This window comes from Rhinoderma darwinii, chromosome 5, assembly GCF_050947455.1.
Source record: "Rhinoderma darwinii isolate aRhiDar2 chromosome 5, aRhiDar2.hap1, whole genome shotgun sequence".
In the NCBI taxonomy this organism is placed as follows: Eukaryota; Metazoa; Chordata; class Amphibia; order Anura; family Rhinodermatidae; genus Rhinoderma; species Rhinoderma darwinii.
In genome coordinates, this window is record NC_134691.1 from 33,807,087 (window position 1) to 33,823,539 (window position 16,453).

Here is a 16,453-nt window from a genome sequence, read left to right on the forward strand (position 1 = left end):
TGATGTCTATATGATCAAATAAAGCATATGGAAAGGGATTGTCTTAGGCTATGTTCACATCTGCAATTTTACATTCCTTCAGGAGTTACATCAGGGTTTCTGTCATCAACATGTAGCTCAATTCTTGCCAACAATAGCACAGTGACCTCAAAGGAATCCAATAGGCTCTGTTGGGTACCATTCAGATTTATCTTATGAAAGATCCTGCACAGTGCTAAAACCTCCATCATGAACCGAAGCATTTGCACAGAAATCAGAAAACCCATTTATCCCCTTCCCGCTTTTGGGCGTGACTGTACGTCCAAATTCAAAGCGCATTCCCGCAATAGGGCGTACAGTCACGCCCTGTAGATAAAGCCGGCACAGGAGCTGTGCGCGCTGCAATACACAGCTGACATCCCGTTGCAGTGGTGGCGCCGGCAGTTACCGCCGATCGCAGCCATTTAACCCCTTCAATTCGGCTGTCAATGGCGTTCGCCGCATTGAAGTGGTTGACAGAGGGAGAGAAGCTCCCTCTGTACCCCCCCCCCGGACCCTCCCGCGATGGATCGCAGATGGCGATGGTTTCTATGGCAACCAGGAAGCCGTTCTAGGATTCCTGGTTGCCCAGGTGCGATAGCCTATTAGGTCCTGCCCGAGGCATGACGTAATAGGCTAACTGTCAGATGAAGAATGACAGTTACAATACACTGCACTACATAAGTAGTGCAATGTATTGTACCGGGGATCAGAAGACCAGATCTTCAAGTCCCCAGGTCAGTGTAATAAAAAAAAAGTGAAAAAAATAAAAATAAATGTTAAAGAAAAATAAATAAATAAATAAAAGTTTTAACTAATAAAAACAACACTTGCCCTGTTTCCCTGATCAACTCCTTTATTATTAGATAAAAAATGAAAACATAAAAAAAACTATACATAATAGGTATCGCCACGTTCGGAACGGCCTGATTTATAAAAATATCACATTATTTTTACCGCACGGTGAACCCCGTAAATTTTTTTCTTAAAAAGCAATGACATCATTTTATTTTTTGGTCATCTTGTCTCAAAAAAAATTTAATAAAAAGTGATCAAAAAGTTGAAAGTAACAGTAACGCAAAATGGTACCAATAGAAACTACAGTTTGCCACGCATAAAACAAGCCATCCCGCAGCGATATCAACTAAAAAATAAAGAAGTTATGGCTGTCAGAAAATGGCAACACTAAAACATGATTTATTTTTAGAAAATAGTATTTTTGTTGTGGGAACGTAGTGAAACGTAAAAAAACAATATAAATTTGGTGTCGCTGTAATCGTATCGACCCGCACAATAAAGTTAACATGTTGTTTATACTGCACGGTGAACACTGTAAAAAATTAAAAAACAAAACCGTGCTAGAATTGCTGTATTTTGGTTTCCTCATCTCCCAAAAATGGAATAAATAGTGATAAAACAAATCGCATGTACCCCAAAATGGAACCAATAAAAATTACAGCTCCTACCACAAAAAACGCGCGCTCACACAGCTTCGTCAATGGAAAAAGAACACGTTATGACTCTCAAAACGCAATGATGCAAAATGATGCAAAATGACGGCCCAGACTCATTTTTTAGGTCCAGTAGAATTTCACTAAATATCCCATATCGTCATTTGCTGGACCCCACAGGTGGACCCCGTAGACGCAGCGGAGATGAGGAAACTTTAGGGCCTTGTGCGGCTTATAGGGCTAGTGAAGAAGTCAAAGATTTGCCAATACTGTAACGCAGATATTTTCTATAATACCCAATAAACCTGGCCTGTGTATAAAGGATTGTTTCAAAGCGACCACACCAATCCATGGATTATTCATTCACCCCATTATTACATAATCGTATTATGCCCTGATGTACTCCGCCCAGCTTACTTATACCCTGATGTACTCCGCCCAGCTTACATATACCCTGATGTACTCCGCACAGCTTACATATACCCTGATGTACTCCGCCCAGCTTACATATACCCTGATGTACTCCGCACAGCTTACATATACCCTGATGTACTCCGCCCAGCTTACATATACCCTGATGTACTCCGCCCAGCTTATATATACCCTGATGTACTCCGCCCAGCTTACATATGCCCCCACATTGTAAGCTGAAATAACAGTAAAACACCAAGCAAAATCTGCGCTTCAAAAGCCAAATGGGGGTCCAACTGAGCCTGGCAGTGTGCCCAACCGGCAATTTATGACCACATATGGGGTATTACTGTATTCTGGAGAACCCGCTTAACAATTTATGGGATGTGTGTCTATGGTGGTACAAGCTGGGCACAACACATTGGGCACTGAAATGGCATATCTGTGGAAAACGGCAATTTTCAATCTGCAATATCTATTGTTTACTCATTTTTGCAAAATACTTGTCCGGTCAAAATGCTCACTATACACCTAGATAAATTCTTTGAGGGATCTAGTTTCCAAAATGGGGAAATTTTTAGGGGGTACTACTGTACTGCTACTATAGCTCAATGCAACATGGTGTCAAAAAATGAACCTTGTAAAATCTCCACTCCAAATACTAAATGTCGCTCCTTCCCTTTATAGCCTTGCTGCGTGTCCAAATAGCAGTTTCTGACCACATGTGGGGTATTTCCTTACTCTGGAGAAGTTGCTTTACAAATGTTATGGTGCTTTTTCTCTTTTATTTGTTGAGAAAATGAAATTTTTTTAACTAATGCTACGTCTTATTGGAAAATAATGTAATTTTTCATTTTCACTGCCCATTTATAATAAAATCTATGAGACACCTGTGGGGTCAAAATGCTCACTACACCCCTAGATGAATTCCTCAATGGGTGTAGTTTGCCAAATGGAGTCACTTTTGAGTAGATTCCACTGTGCTGGTACCTAAGGGGCTTTGCAAAAGCGACATGGTGCAGAAAAACCAATCCAGCAAAATTTGCTCTCCAAAAGCCAAATGGCGCTCCTTCCCTTCTGAGCCCTGATGTGTATTCATACAGTGGTTTATTACCACATAAGGGATATTTCCATACTCTGGAGAAGTTGTTTTACATATGTTGGGGTGCTTTTCCTCATTTATTTGTTGAAAAAAATTAAACAATCTGAGGTAAAGCTACATCTTATTGGAAAATAATGTAATTTGTCATTTTCACTGCCCAATTCTAATGAAATCTATGAAACACCTGTGGGGTCAAAATGCTCACTACACAACTTGATGAATTCCTCTAGGGGTGTAGTTTCCCAAATGGAGTAACTTTTGGGGGTTTCCTTTGTTTTTGCACCACAAGACCTTTTCTAACCTGACATGGTGCCTGAAATATAATTTAAGAAAAGGAAGGCTGAAAAATCCACTAGGTGCTCCTTTGCTTCTGGGGCCTTTGTTTCAGGCCCGTAGCACACTAAGGCCACATTTGGGATATTTCTAAAAACTGCAGAATCAGGGCAATAAATATTAAGTTGTGTTTCTCTGGTAAAAACCAGTATTACAGGAAAAATGGATTAAAATTGAATTTCTGCAAAAAAAAAATTAAATTTGCAAATTTACCTTCCACTCTGCTTTAATTCCTGTGAAACGCATAAAGGGTTAAGAAACTTTCTAAATGCTGTTTTGAATACTTTAAGGGGTGTAGTTTTTAAAATGGCATGATTTGTGGGGGTTCCTATTATATAAGGCCCACAAAGCTACTTCAGATCTGAACTGTTCCCTAAAAAAATAGCCTTTCAAACTTTTCTTGAAAATGTGAGAAATTGCTGCTAAACTTATAAGCCTTGGAACATCCTAGAAAAATAAAAGGATGTTCAAAAAATGATGCAAACATAAAGTAGACATATTGGAAATGTTAACTAGTCAATATTTTTTGTGGTATAACTATCTGTCTTACAGGCAGATACATTTGAATTTATAAAAATGCTGATTTTTGCAAATTTTCTCTACATTTTGGTGTTTTTCACAAAAAATATTGAATTTATTGACCACATTTTTTCACTAACATAAAGTACAATATGTCACGAGAAAACATTCTCACAATCGCTTGGATAGGTAAAGGCATTCCGGAGTTATTACCACATAAAGTGACACAGGTCAGATTTAAAAAATGAGGCTGTGTCATTTGGTCCAAAAGTGGCTGCGTCATTAAGGGGTTAAAGACTTGATGGTCTGATATCAATATAGTTCAGATAAAAGAGGACATTGAACGCTCACGTATGTTTTTACAGATTGTGTTAACGTTTAATAACTGGTATCTAATTTTTTATTCCACTTGTCAGTATGTCCGAGCAAAATATGTGGAATATGTCCATAGATCGTTATGGAGAGTAATGAATATATTCGACCATAGAGTCTTTGGTAGTGATAGAAAAAAACATAATTGTTATAGATCCCCAAAAGCAGTTCTTGAAGACCAAATTTTAGTGTGGTATTTTTTATCAAGTGTAAACACAATATGAAATGAACGCTAAAATATCCTGAAATTCACTGAAAAGTTCTAATGGAAAGTTGATTAATTTCAGGCTTGGTTTCTGTTATTGGCCATTTCAGATATTAAAAAAATTATTAGATGCAGGGTCGGATTAACCATTTGAGCATTAGGGATGTGCCCAAGCGCCCGAAGCCAAAGAAGCCTCAAAGCCCCTTGGTGATAAATAGTGTTTAAGTTTATTCTATTAACCCAAATTAAATGTATAATGACTATACTGGTTGGGAAAGGAAACATGACCTGTAATGCCAAGCTGCCTAGGTCACTCTCTGTCCATCTATGATTAGATGTCTAGATTCAATATTACTTACAGGTAGTCAAATGTGTACAGAAAGTTTTACCTCCCACCTTTATAAAGCAGTCGTAGTTGAAATATTTTATCAATCAGAACAGCCCCGAAAATGTTTTCCACAATATTATTAATGGCTTATATTAAGTCAACATATGTTTTTATACTGTTTTTAATGAATGCAACACCACTGGGGGCACTGTAGTATTGCCAACGCATATGGTATTTTGGAAGGAGACTTAATGTGGTAACTAACATTTATGTTAATATGGAAGTTAAAATTCACCCATGGGCTATACCCAAAACTATAAAAAGAATGTATAATTATAATCTAGTTTCCTTTTATATACTTAGCTATTTTCTTTGCCCACAGAATCAGAAATATTAAAAAAAATAAAAATAAAAGGCATCTGGAAAAGTTACATGCATTAACTGTTACTATGATGAGATGTTATCATGTGCCAAGTGATAATGGATGGAAATAATAACCAAACAATTGTAAATAAACATCCACAGACTTAAATTAACGCAAATCTATGCTAATGAATTCAGTCAGTATAGACGTAGTGTACATATGTACAGTAGTTACAGAAAATGACTCAATTCATGCAGGCTGTAAAGTTAGTAATTATCTGTAATTACCACTTACTATATTTCTACAGTACCACTCAGAATTGTTTGGGAAGACAACCAGCAGGAATCCAAATATTTAAATGTGGATTATTAGCTTGTTTAATAGTGTGGGAGATATGAGGAATATTGTAAATAAATAACCAAAAGTTGTTTAAAATGGCATATACTGTATAATAAAATGATTAAAAATATTTTCTTTTTTTTTAAAAACAATTCTGGTTTGAAAAACCCATTTTCACATACGCTATCAGGGAATTCATGGGAGTTATTAGAACACAAACCCTCATTTATGATCCTAATCTATTATCCGGAGCAGAAATTGGCTACGAAAAGCATCTCTCACTATGGAGGAAAATTGTGTAATACTTAATTTCTCCTGTGGTGGCACTGCAGGGATATAGAACACATTGTTGTCAGCTTCTCCTCCAGATTACAGCTGATTGCTGGGCACCATGTTATCAGTTTATAGTTGGGGGACTATTCTAACGAAAATGGGATTGGCCAAAACAAACAGCCCTTATAACATTATAGTAAAACTATGCCTATTAATAACGTTGGTTATATAGACAGAACGTGTGAGGTGTAAGTAGCCCGTGGACATACAATTCCTCCAAAAACAGAATATATGTGTCTAAAGTGGCAGTAAAACATTCTTGGCCTTCCAATTTTAAGGAAAAATTGATTGACCTTCCAGTTAGGCGCCGCTTGAAGTATTTGGTTTTCCTTCACCCACCGGCTGAATTAGTTATTGAGTTGTTCTCTTTAAGTTATATTATCTGTTATTGTGAAATCTTGATGACAATCTGTATTTAGCAGATTTGGGAAAAAGTAGGTGTCAATTAGTATTTTTTGAATTCGGCAAAAGTAGGTGGCCTTCAATATTACCATTTTATTACTCCCAAGTGGGTTGTTACCCACCCTTTACAGGCTCCTGAATGGCAAAACTTCTTCTTCTTCTTCTTCTTCTTCTTGTTCTATTTTATATCTGGTTTCCAACTAGAAGATTTAATTTTTTTTCTATTTTCTCTAATCTTATTACTTCTGTTGATTTCCCCTATGGGTTTCCCTCATCGTTTTGTAGTTTGTTAAAAATGTTATTTTCTTTATAGGAATATGTTCACACACTGGGGATGTCTGGAAAAAACTCCACAAATAAATTGTAAATTTGCACTGTAAATTTACTTGTGTTTTAGTTTTAATTCAAATTGGAGAAATCTGTAAATACAAGGGTATACTGCGGAATTGAAAAACTGCAAAACAACTTAAGAGCCACATCAAATTTTTCCAAAAAGTGTTTAAAAAATGCAGAGGTACTTCTTTGTGTAGAGCACTAAAAATACGCACTCATTTTGCAGTGTGTAAACATAATTTTATCGATGTCTTTCTTTGTACTATAGAGAACGTTTTTACTTTCTTTTTTATACACTACGTGTGGTGTTTTGGATTTCACCCGATATTTTACCTGCTCCGGCCTGAGAGAGATACATTTATATTTACATCTGTTGTGAGTAATAGAGCCAGGGTTATCTTTGTCTTTGTATTTGTCTTTCTTTGTACTGTTTGAAATTGACTCTGTTAGTCTTGTTGTTTTTACTTGTCAGGTTACTTGTTAGGCCTTGATATTCTATTTCATTACCCTCAATCCTCCATGCCTCTTGTTTTTCTTAGGGAAAGGTTAGCTGCCCATCAACAAAATATTATTAATAAGCAAAATGTACCCATGTAGACCAATATGAAGACCAAGTATGCCATCAGTTATTGACTTTTGATTTTTTTGGAGTTGCTTCTTGGCAGTTTTAATAGTTTGTGAGTGTTTAAGATATACTACATATGATATTACATTATATACATGTCGATATTTGGTAAAATCTCCTCGTTCCTCGCACCCAAACATGCTTTGGTTTTAACAATTGAGCCCACAATATTTTGAATGTTCTTATTGGCGGCTGGTTTGATATTTGAGGAACTTTGTATATAATGATTCATCTCAATATCTCAATATGTCAGATTATATTGTGGCTTCAGAAGATGTGACATTTAAGAAATGCATGAAGAGTGACAGGTAAATGTCACTTTATAATAAGAGTTTCTTAAAATCTATTAGCCATGACATCTGAATGGTGGTGGGCCTCACTGAATCAGTACAGGGTAAAAGATATTGAAATTGCAATATTATGGTGGACTGATGCTGAAGAAAGACAGATGTGTGGCATTGTATATCTGATTCACCTACAAATTGCCCAATAACCATCAGTATTAGCCTTTATAGTGAATGGTAATTTTCAGCCAAAAGAAGCCTATTTCATAAGTTGAAAAAAAATATTGGATATTCTTAACATTTTCTATTGGCAGTGCATGTGCTTTGACAGGAATAGTTCACATGCTCATATATATGCACACAGAGACGGATTTCCTATCAGGAACAATGGCTAATGGTTATAGGTGGCCCTGTGGAATGAAATTTCAGAGCTTATTTATAGTTTATTCAGAGGGAGCTAGGACTCAAGTCTCCATTTAGTTCTTATATAAAGTAAAGTGCATGTGCAAGTGACTGTTCAGAGGGACATAGGGTCCTTATGGCTCCATGATATGCGTGCTGCTGTGTGGTGATCTATTCGGCACTTTTTTGTGGGGTAATTTTCTGCTAGAATCAATGCTTTTATTTGGAATCTGACAGAAGACCCCTGGTATGCCTCCTTATGAAATCTGAGGAGACATGGAGGCACATTAGAGCCCCTATGAAACTAAATGGGTGCTGTGTTATGGCTTCGTACAACCTCCATATGGCCATGTGCATGAGGCTTTATACTGTACAATGCTAGTTCTTTGGTAAAATCAAGAACCTAGAAAAAATGCTCCTTGCATCGGGCGCTCTTGTGTGGGTGGTTCAGTAAATCCACAGATCCATCGGATGAAATTAAAACAATTTATTTATGAACATGCTAGAAACTCATAAAAGTCACTGCTGCAACGCGTTTCAACCTCGTACTGAGGTTTTCGTCAGGCATCTCTGGTAAAAGTTTGTGTATCCCTAGAGTGCTGCCACTGTCTCTGTAACAGACACTAGAAAAAAACAGAACTTCTCCAGCACTCCGTAATCTTGTTGCTTGGTTGCCTAGGAATTGTTGGGTGCTATGCTATGGTTGGGTGCCTATAAAGGGCTCGCTGGAGCTTTAACTAGCCACCCAAAAATTACATGGCACTCCAAGTTGATTAAATAGGAACTACACTTTCATCAAACTTTTGATATGTTATAGATACATCAAAAGTTTTGATTAGTGGTAGTTCAGGTGCTGAGACCCCCACCATTGCTGAAACTAAGGTGCAAAGGCGCTCAGCTGAGCGCCCTGCTCCTTTGGCTGTGATCAGCGATCATCATCAGGCTGAAAACGATTCTCATAGAACGTCTATAAGAGACGTCTTCAGCTTGACAGGGAGCACCAATCACAGCCTAAGGTACAGGGCTCTCAGCTGAGCGCTTCTGCACCTTTGTTTCAGCAACGTTGGGGGTCCCCAGCACACCTAGTTAATCTTTAATCCAAAATATTATATTGAAAACAAAATATCCAGATGAACGTAATAGAGACAAGAAAATACCACAATGTTAGTTCTCATCGTTTCGGTCCTCCCGGGCCTTTGTCAATAGTATCTCTTTGTAAAGAATATATAAGTGATGTATATAGCATAATATATATAGTATTTCTTTGTAAAGAATATATAAGTGATGTATGTGTGTTCCTGGTGGCCAGGGAGCTCCAAGAACATATGTTCATCGCTTCTATACAACAGTGACTTATCAGAACTTTCCAGAGACCATTGTATACCTACAAGCCCCTGAAATATAAATCCAGTACTGTCTTCACATATACAGTACATTATACCAACGAGTCTTGCTAATCATGGAAAAGTAATGGATGATTACTTGTTATAGGCAACGTTCGTCAGCCTCAAAGCCATAACTCAACATTCACCAATTTGTGTCCCTTTAAACTGTTCAATAACTCTGTTTCATTTTCTGTGTATAAGAACTATTTTTGAAACTGACTTTACAACATTTGATCCTGGTTGTATTAAATTTGCTTGTTACTTCTTAATGTTATTTTATAAGTTAGGTCTGTCACAACATTTCAGAAGATTCCGGTCTCCAAGGAAACCACACTTTGTTATGCAAAAACTTTCTAAATCTATTTCTTGCACTTCATGGTTGACTTGTACAGACAAACTTCCACATTAGAAAATGGTTCTCTTTTCAATATAATTGGATTAATCTCATGTGAATTGCAGCAGAGATACTGCACAGCTGTTGTACCATCATAATAACTAGACATCTGTAATAACAAGATGTGCAATTTGATTTCAGGATATACAAGATACTAAAGTAGCATCAGTAAAATTTATAGACATATAAACATACAGTAGTTTAACTACCAGAGATGCATAAAACTTAATTTTATATAAAAGAAAAATTAAATTATTTAGAATTAACGTCTTTCGTAGTACAACTCCTAAAATGTAAATATTTAGAATGGAACGGTTCTTGGCTGAATTTCAAACATTTGACTATGGCTAGATAGGCCATTACAGTCACCGGAAGTAATTTTTGTAGGTACAAAGCATAGCGTGCAGAGGATTTTTCACTTTTTTATGAAGGTGGGCTCCAAAACCTGATCACCAGACTAAAAAATAAATAATTTATCTGCTACACAGAGCTTAGATCTCTTAATGTTCATTGCCATAACATACAGTATGGTTTCTACACTGTAGCAACTTGTTGCTGTTGGCTCCATGACCCATTTTTTTCACACACCAGTAGATGTGTTAGTCAAAAGTTCACTACCTTTCCATATATATATATAGGTGTTAGTTTAAAGGTGAAAATTAATGTCACAACTAAGTTCCCAATAGTGTAAGAAAGATTTAAAATTTGCAGCTAGAAATGAGGTATCATGTGATAGCAGATATTTTGGTCTGAAATCTATGTCAAGATTTGCATTTTACAAGCATAATTACATGTTTCCTTCCGGCAACAATTCCGATGCTGTTTTTGGGTTAAATTTTTGCCCTATGCATCTCAGTGAAATCTGTGGCACATCCTGAAAAACTGAGCTGATTTTTTCCATAGTTTGTATATGTTTTTTTTTTTTCGAATTTATTTTAGTTGCGCATTTTTTATGTGGTTTCCACCCGGGAAAAGCTGCAACTAATCCACAGCTAATCCACTGCATGTACACACGGCCTTTAAAGGGTTTCTTCAATTCAAATATCAAAATCCACTATTACAAATCTTAACGAACAGGCATATTGGTGTCATTAAATGATTAATACAGCAATAAGCGGTAGAGAAAACCATTTTTCATGTTCTGCCAAGTCTCCTTGTGCCTTCTGTGCCCTAATTTCAGTGGCAGTTCTGCCTTGAGCTGCAGACAAGACTAATCTAGGATAGACTGGTTGTTAAGATCATGTTGTCTGACAATTCCAGTGGTTGTTAGTCAACATATCCCTAGCAACCAGTCCATCAAATGTGACTCAGCTGATCAGTTGGTAGTTAAATGGGCACTGTGCTGATGGCAAAGAAGGAAAAAAAGCAGCTTGGCAGCATTAATACCATGTCATTCCCCGTTTCATGCACAGTATTATTTAAAAAAAAATGTACAAACAATATTTAGGTTCACTTTTCACTTGCCTCTAGAACAAGGGGGGAAAATCTAAAACTAAAACCAGAAATGATCTGAGTAACATGATGAGAAGTTTTTATTTTCCTTAATGAGAGTAGTAGTACCTTAGAATAAACTTCCAGCTGATGTAGTGGAAAAATCAATAGTACGTGATTTTAAAATGGTTGTCACACAATTATTTTTCATTTGCCAAATTAGAGCATATGGATGTCTATGAGCCAGAGCCTTGAGTTGCTAAGTATCAAATGCTCCTTGGATTGTCCTTGAATTAAATGAATGGCCATTCACTTAAAGGGGGGGAAAAAATCTGTGTAGGTATGTTTTCGGTTTTATACTGGGAGAGTAGTGGTAGTAGGAGAGTCTTCCTTCTCGTGTAGTGCAAAAATCAACAGTACGTGATGCCGGGGATAGACAAAACTTCATCAAAGGGTAAAGAAGGTGATTCAAAACACATAAACAGCCACACAAAAAAGAAAAAAGAAAGAATAGTAAATAAATTTTAAAAAAAATACCAGAATTTTATCAAAATAAAAACTCATAAAAGGGCAGAGTGGACAGACCTCTTCTCTTGCTGTCCCAATTTAGTTTTTTCATGTCACAAATTATTTATTTTTCATAAGTATAAGCTGGCTTTATGTAAATCTTTACAGTCATGATCAGTCTGCCTGGATTTTATGTTAGAAATAGTTATGCTATGGGGGTTTTTTTCAGCATATTTTTTATAACTTTTTAAAATAATGGTTAAATTGTATTAAATCATTTGAATTTTGCAGCCAACTATTGCAGCACTCCAGAGTCCCCTCCACATGGATTCATTGTAAGTCAAACAGGTGGTCAACTGAACAGTATGGTACGCTGGGCCTGTGATCGAGGATTTAGACTCATTGGAAAAAGCACGGCTGTCTGTAAAAAATCACCATATGGTTATTATACGTGGGATGCACCTGTTCCTGCATGTCAGGGTAAATATATATTTCATTTATAGCTATGTTTATTAAAATAGATCTATCTATCTATCTATCTATCTATCTATCTATCTATCTATCTATCTATCTATCTATCTATCTATCTATCTATCTATCCATTTATCCATAGATCTTTCTTTCTTTCTTTCTTTCTTTCTTTCTTTATTTCTTTCTTTCTTTCTTTCTTTCTTTCTTTCTTTCTTTCTTTCTTTCTTTCTTTCTTTCTTTCTTTCTCTCTCAACATACAATGGTATATTTTCCTAGTTTAAGGTATCCTAAGCCAGTATGTGTGAAGAGTGATGTACAACTGAAAGTTTTAACTGCAGTTCTGATTTGGTGATATATGTGCTACTATCTATGGTTTATAGAAATATAAGGATTGCAGCTGGAATACATAATTTTCAATTCTCCATTAAAATGTAATTCTGCCACTATAGGATCTGTGCCCAGCTCTAAACAAACCATGCAATTACCTGTGCGGGCATCCCATTTTTTAGTTTAATAGAAGCTCATCTCAAAGAAGATGCGCGTAATCTCTTATATTATATAGAGCACAATGTATTGTGATCCTGCCCCCTTGTGTCAATGTATACAGTGCGGTTTTCCATTATGCATGCGCACGGAATGATGGGTCACAGACAATTACAGAGCAACTGAACAAGAATAAAGTTGGAGCTCATGGGTTTATGAAGTTGCCCTGGATTCTCCTAGAGAACTACTATTGCTTTTTTCTGGAAGAATGGACATGGAGAATACTACTGCCATAATAGTAGCTAAATAATACCACCATATATTGCCCGTATAATACTGCCATATGGTGTCCATGTAATTGTGACAGGCATCCGAGGAGCCTGTGTCAACATTACAAAATATAGACAGACTTATACAGGGTATGTACTGACAATGGCTCCTACTGAGTCCACATGTCTGCAAGTGGATATCTGTGAAGATCAGGTAAACGGATCATGCATCGTGCTGCAAAGGCTCATCAGTATAAGGCTTCATTCACATCTGCGTCAGGGCTTCGATCTGGCTTTCTGTCTGAGCTTAACGTCAGAACTGAGCCCTAAAGTGAAACAAACGGAAACCAAAGATTTTCTTTGGCTTCAACATGGATTTCAAGGGTGACAGATCTGGTGCAAATGGTTTCCGTTTGTCTCCGTTGTGCATGGGTTCCATCATTTTGACAGAATGAACAGCGCAGTCGACTACGGTATTGATTCTATCAAAACGACGGAACCCTTGCACAACGGAGACAAACGGAAACCATTTGCATCGGATCCGTCACCATTGAAATCCATGGTGATGCAAACGGAAACATATCGTTTTTGTTTGTTTCACTTAGGCCTTCGTTCTGACAGAAAGCTCAAACGGAACGTCAGAACAGGACCCTGACGCAGGTGTGAACTAAGCCTAAAGTCGCTACCAACTGGAGTTTTACTTAAAAAATGGACATTACTGACAGGAAAGACTGGAGTAAATTCTCAAAAATTATTAACCCTTTTATTTGCATGCATAGCAAACTAGTAGAACTGCTGAACATGAGTGTCTTCCTTTTTTCCATACTTAAGGCCCTTTTACATTGGCCAATTATCAGGCAAACGAGCGCTCACAGAATGCTCGTTCCCAATAATTGCTCAGTGTAAACAGGGCAACGATCAGCCGATGAACAAGCAAACGCTCGTTCATCGGCTGATTTTATAATTTTAATTGCCAAAATATTATCGTTGTCGGCAGCACATACCCCACATATATATGTATGCTGTATACATTATTTCTACCACATATATATGTATGCTCTATACATTATTTCTAATGCCTGTAATATGGGTATCGTGAATATACTACACACACCTATACTTAGTTACAGTCACTGAGCTTATAACGCAGTTTATCCTACAAATTAAGATGTCAATGAGATAATGTGAATTACAATTGGATTCATGGGATCCTGTTTGACATTTGTGAGGAAGCCCTCGAGAGATAATGCATTTAAGAAAACCAAATCAATTAAGAAGAACGCTGCTTAATACACTTCACAAAGTTAAGGGTTATTGCTTGGTCATGTTGCAAAGTATAAGACGGGAGCAGAGAAGCGAAACAACAGCTGGTTCAGCATGTGAAAGAACTATGCCGGAAATCTATACAAATGCGTATAGATTTACAATTCTGCAAAATTACGCATTTTGAAATGAATTTCCTTATGTAGACAGCACTTTATGAACCCTTCAAAATAAGTAAGTCACTGCCTGCATATAGGATGTTGGGGCTAAACAGCGACTATATGGTCATGTGACTCTTCCACCCCTTACGTCTGAAAGGTGTTGACTGTTGCTCAACTTTATCATCACATCTATGAAATGTACCTTATTGAGCTCCATTGCTTGAAAGTTGCAGTCATTCACATTGGTGCATGCGCATGTACGCCCTTGCATCCCAATAACTGTGCAAGTTAAGGCCCTTTTACAGTGGCCGATGATCGGGGCGAGGGAGCACTCGTTCGAATACTCATTCCTGATCATTGACCTGTCTAAACAGGGCAGCGATCAGCCGACGGACGAGCAGACGCTTGCTCTTCAGCTGATCGGATCTTGGGGATATGCTTCCGACAATATGTCAACTGATCATTGCTCCGTGTCAATGAAGCAAATGAGCGCCAATTGACAGCCTGTTATCGTTGATTGGTGCTTGTTATTCGGCAGAAAATCTGCCCATGTAAAACCACCTTTAGGTTCTGTTCGCAACAAGGAAAACTCCTGACTTATAGGTTGAACGTACTCTATGACCACCAATGTCTGCAAATACCTATTGACTCCCATTGTAAAAAAAAGCATATACTGGGCAGTACACATTTATTTGGGACCGCCTTGTAAGCGTGGTCGAGTACAGTGATTTTCCTATAGGCGGCCAAGAGGGAATGTCACCTGGTAGAGGGAAAATGAACATGTGAACATTTAAATATAAATAATTTGTATTCATAGGTAAATGATGCCCTCACACGATCATAGAATCAGAGCTACAGTATGTACAGTATATTGCAGACTAAGAAAACCTTTGATTTATTTTTGAAAAACAGACAGGGATATTAAAGTAATAAATGACTTCAAGTGTGGTCTACTTGATGGAGTCTAAGTTGCCAGACATTCTGTTCTTACAGACTCCTCATTTGTAAATCTGGTACTGCTCATGCCAATTTTACCCTACAGGCACTTTCAGCATATAATTTGGATTTTTTTTATTTTGAGTATCTGGCAAATGGGCACCACCAACAAAGAGCGATTAGAGCATTACATGACTTGTGTGTGAAATGTCATCTTTTCAAGTGACGTTACCTTGGTCGACACCGTAGATGTGACCTTAAATGGCATATACATTTGCATTGTTATGCCAAATTTAAAAAAATGTCCCACTCCCAGATGCATATCTATAGGGAGTGCCAAGGCCCTAGTGACTAAGGAGGGCTAAATGCTCCTCTGCCACATGAGGAGTTAATAGTATTAGAAATGGCCCTGGTACCGATTTTGCATTAAGGGAGGAGCTTTGCGTTATGCCTCTGACTATCCCTAATCCCATTATGTGTCCACTATTGAACTACCTAAATTCTGCCATTCTACTCGTAGCCTTGAAAGCTCAGGGTGAATAGTGTTGTAAGTCCCATCCAGACTAAAAGGGGTTACAGTGCGTGGAGTTAATGGAAGGCTTAGAAATGAGTTAATCCAAATGCTTAGATGAATATATTTTTAATAAAACATATTATGTAAGTATCTCCTGAAACATCTCTCTACAGAATATACAGTGTTGATGTCATATATTGCCATGGATACGTCTTGGTTATATCCCATATATCACATTTGCTATAATTACTCTGAGCGTTAATCTCGTGAATGCGATTGTATATGCTTACTGTTCTGCAATTTTCACACAAGCATTACATTGTCTTTGCTTTCTTCACAGCAATATCATGTGGGATTCCAAAGTCTCCTGTAAATGGAGGCATATTGGCAACAGATTACTTAGTGGGTACAAGTGTCACTTATTTTTGTAATGATGGATTTAAGTTATCATCCAAAGAGCTCACTCAAGCTGTATGCCAGCCAGATGGCACGTGGAGCAATCATAACAAAACACCTCATTGTGTGGGTAAGTGAGACTGAGAGACTGTTCATAGGCTTTTACACTATTTATCCACATATAACGGTAGTTGATTAACATCCTGGATCATAAATCTGCAGTAGGAGAGAGACACTCATATCACTGGTTGTATGTATATATATATATATATATATATATATATATATATATACACCGCATTCCAAATTATTATGCACATTGGATTTAAGTGTCATAAACATTTAATTATTCGGTTTTCAATTAAACTCATGGATGGTATTGTGTCTTAGGGCTCTTTGGATTATTGTAATCAATCTCAGCC

The 16,453-nt window shown here is 37.2% G+C and overlaps 1 protein-coding gene across 6 annotated transcripts in view; it reads left to right on the forward strand.

Moving 5' to 3' along the window:
* Positions 1 to 16,453, forward strand: part of CSMD3 (CUB and Sushi multiple domains 3) — a 1,175,227-nt gene that overhangs the window by 1,014,224 nt on the left and 144,550 nt on the right. For all 6 annotated transcript variants that reach the window (XM_075825814.1, XM_075825808.1, XM_075825809.1 and 3 more), the window contains 2 exons: positions 11,830 to 12,018; positions 15,976 to 16,161. In XM_075825814.1, the coding sequence (XP_075681929.1) occupies positions 11,830 to 12,018; positions 15,976 to 16,161 (375 nt within the window). The remainder of the gene's footprint in view (positions 1 to 11,829; positions 12,019 to 15,975; positions 16,162 to 16,453) is intronic.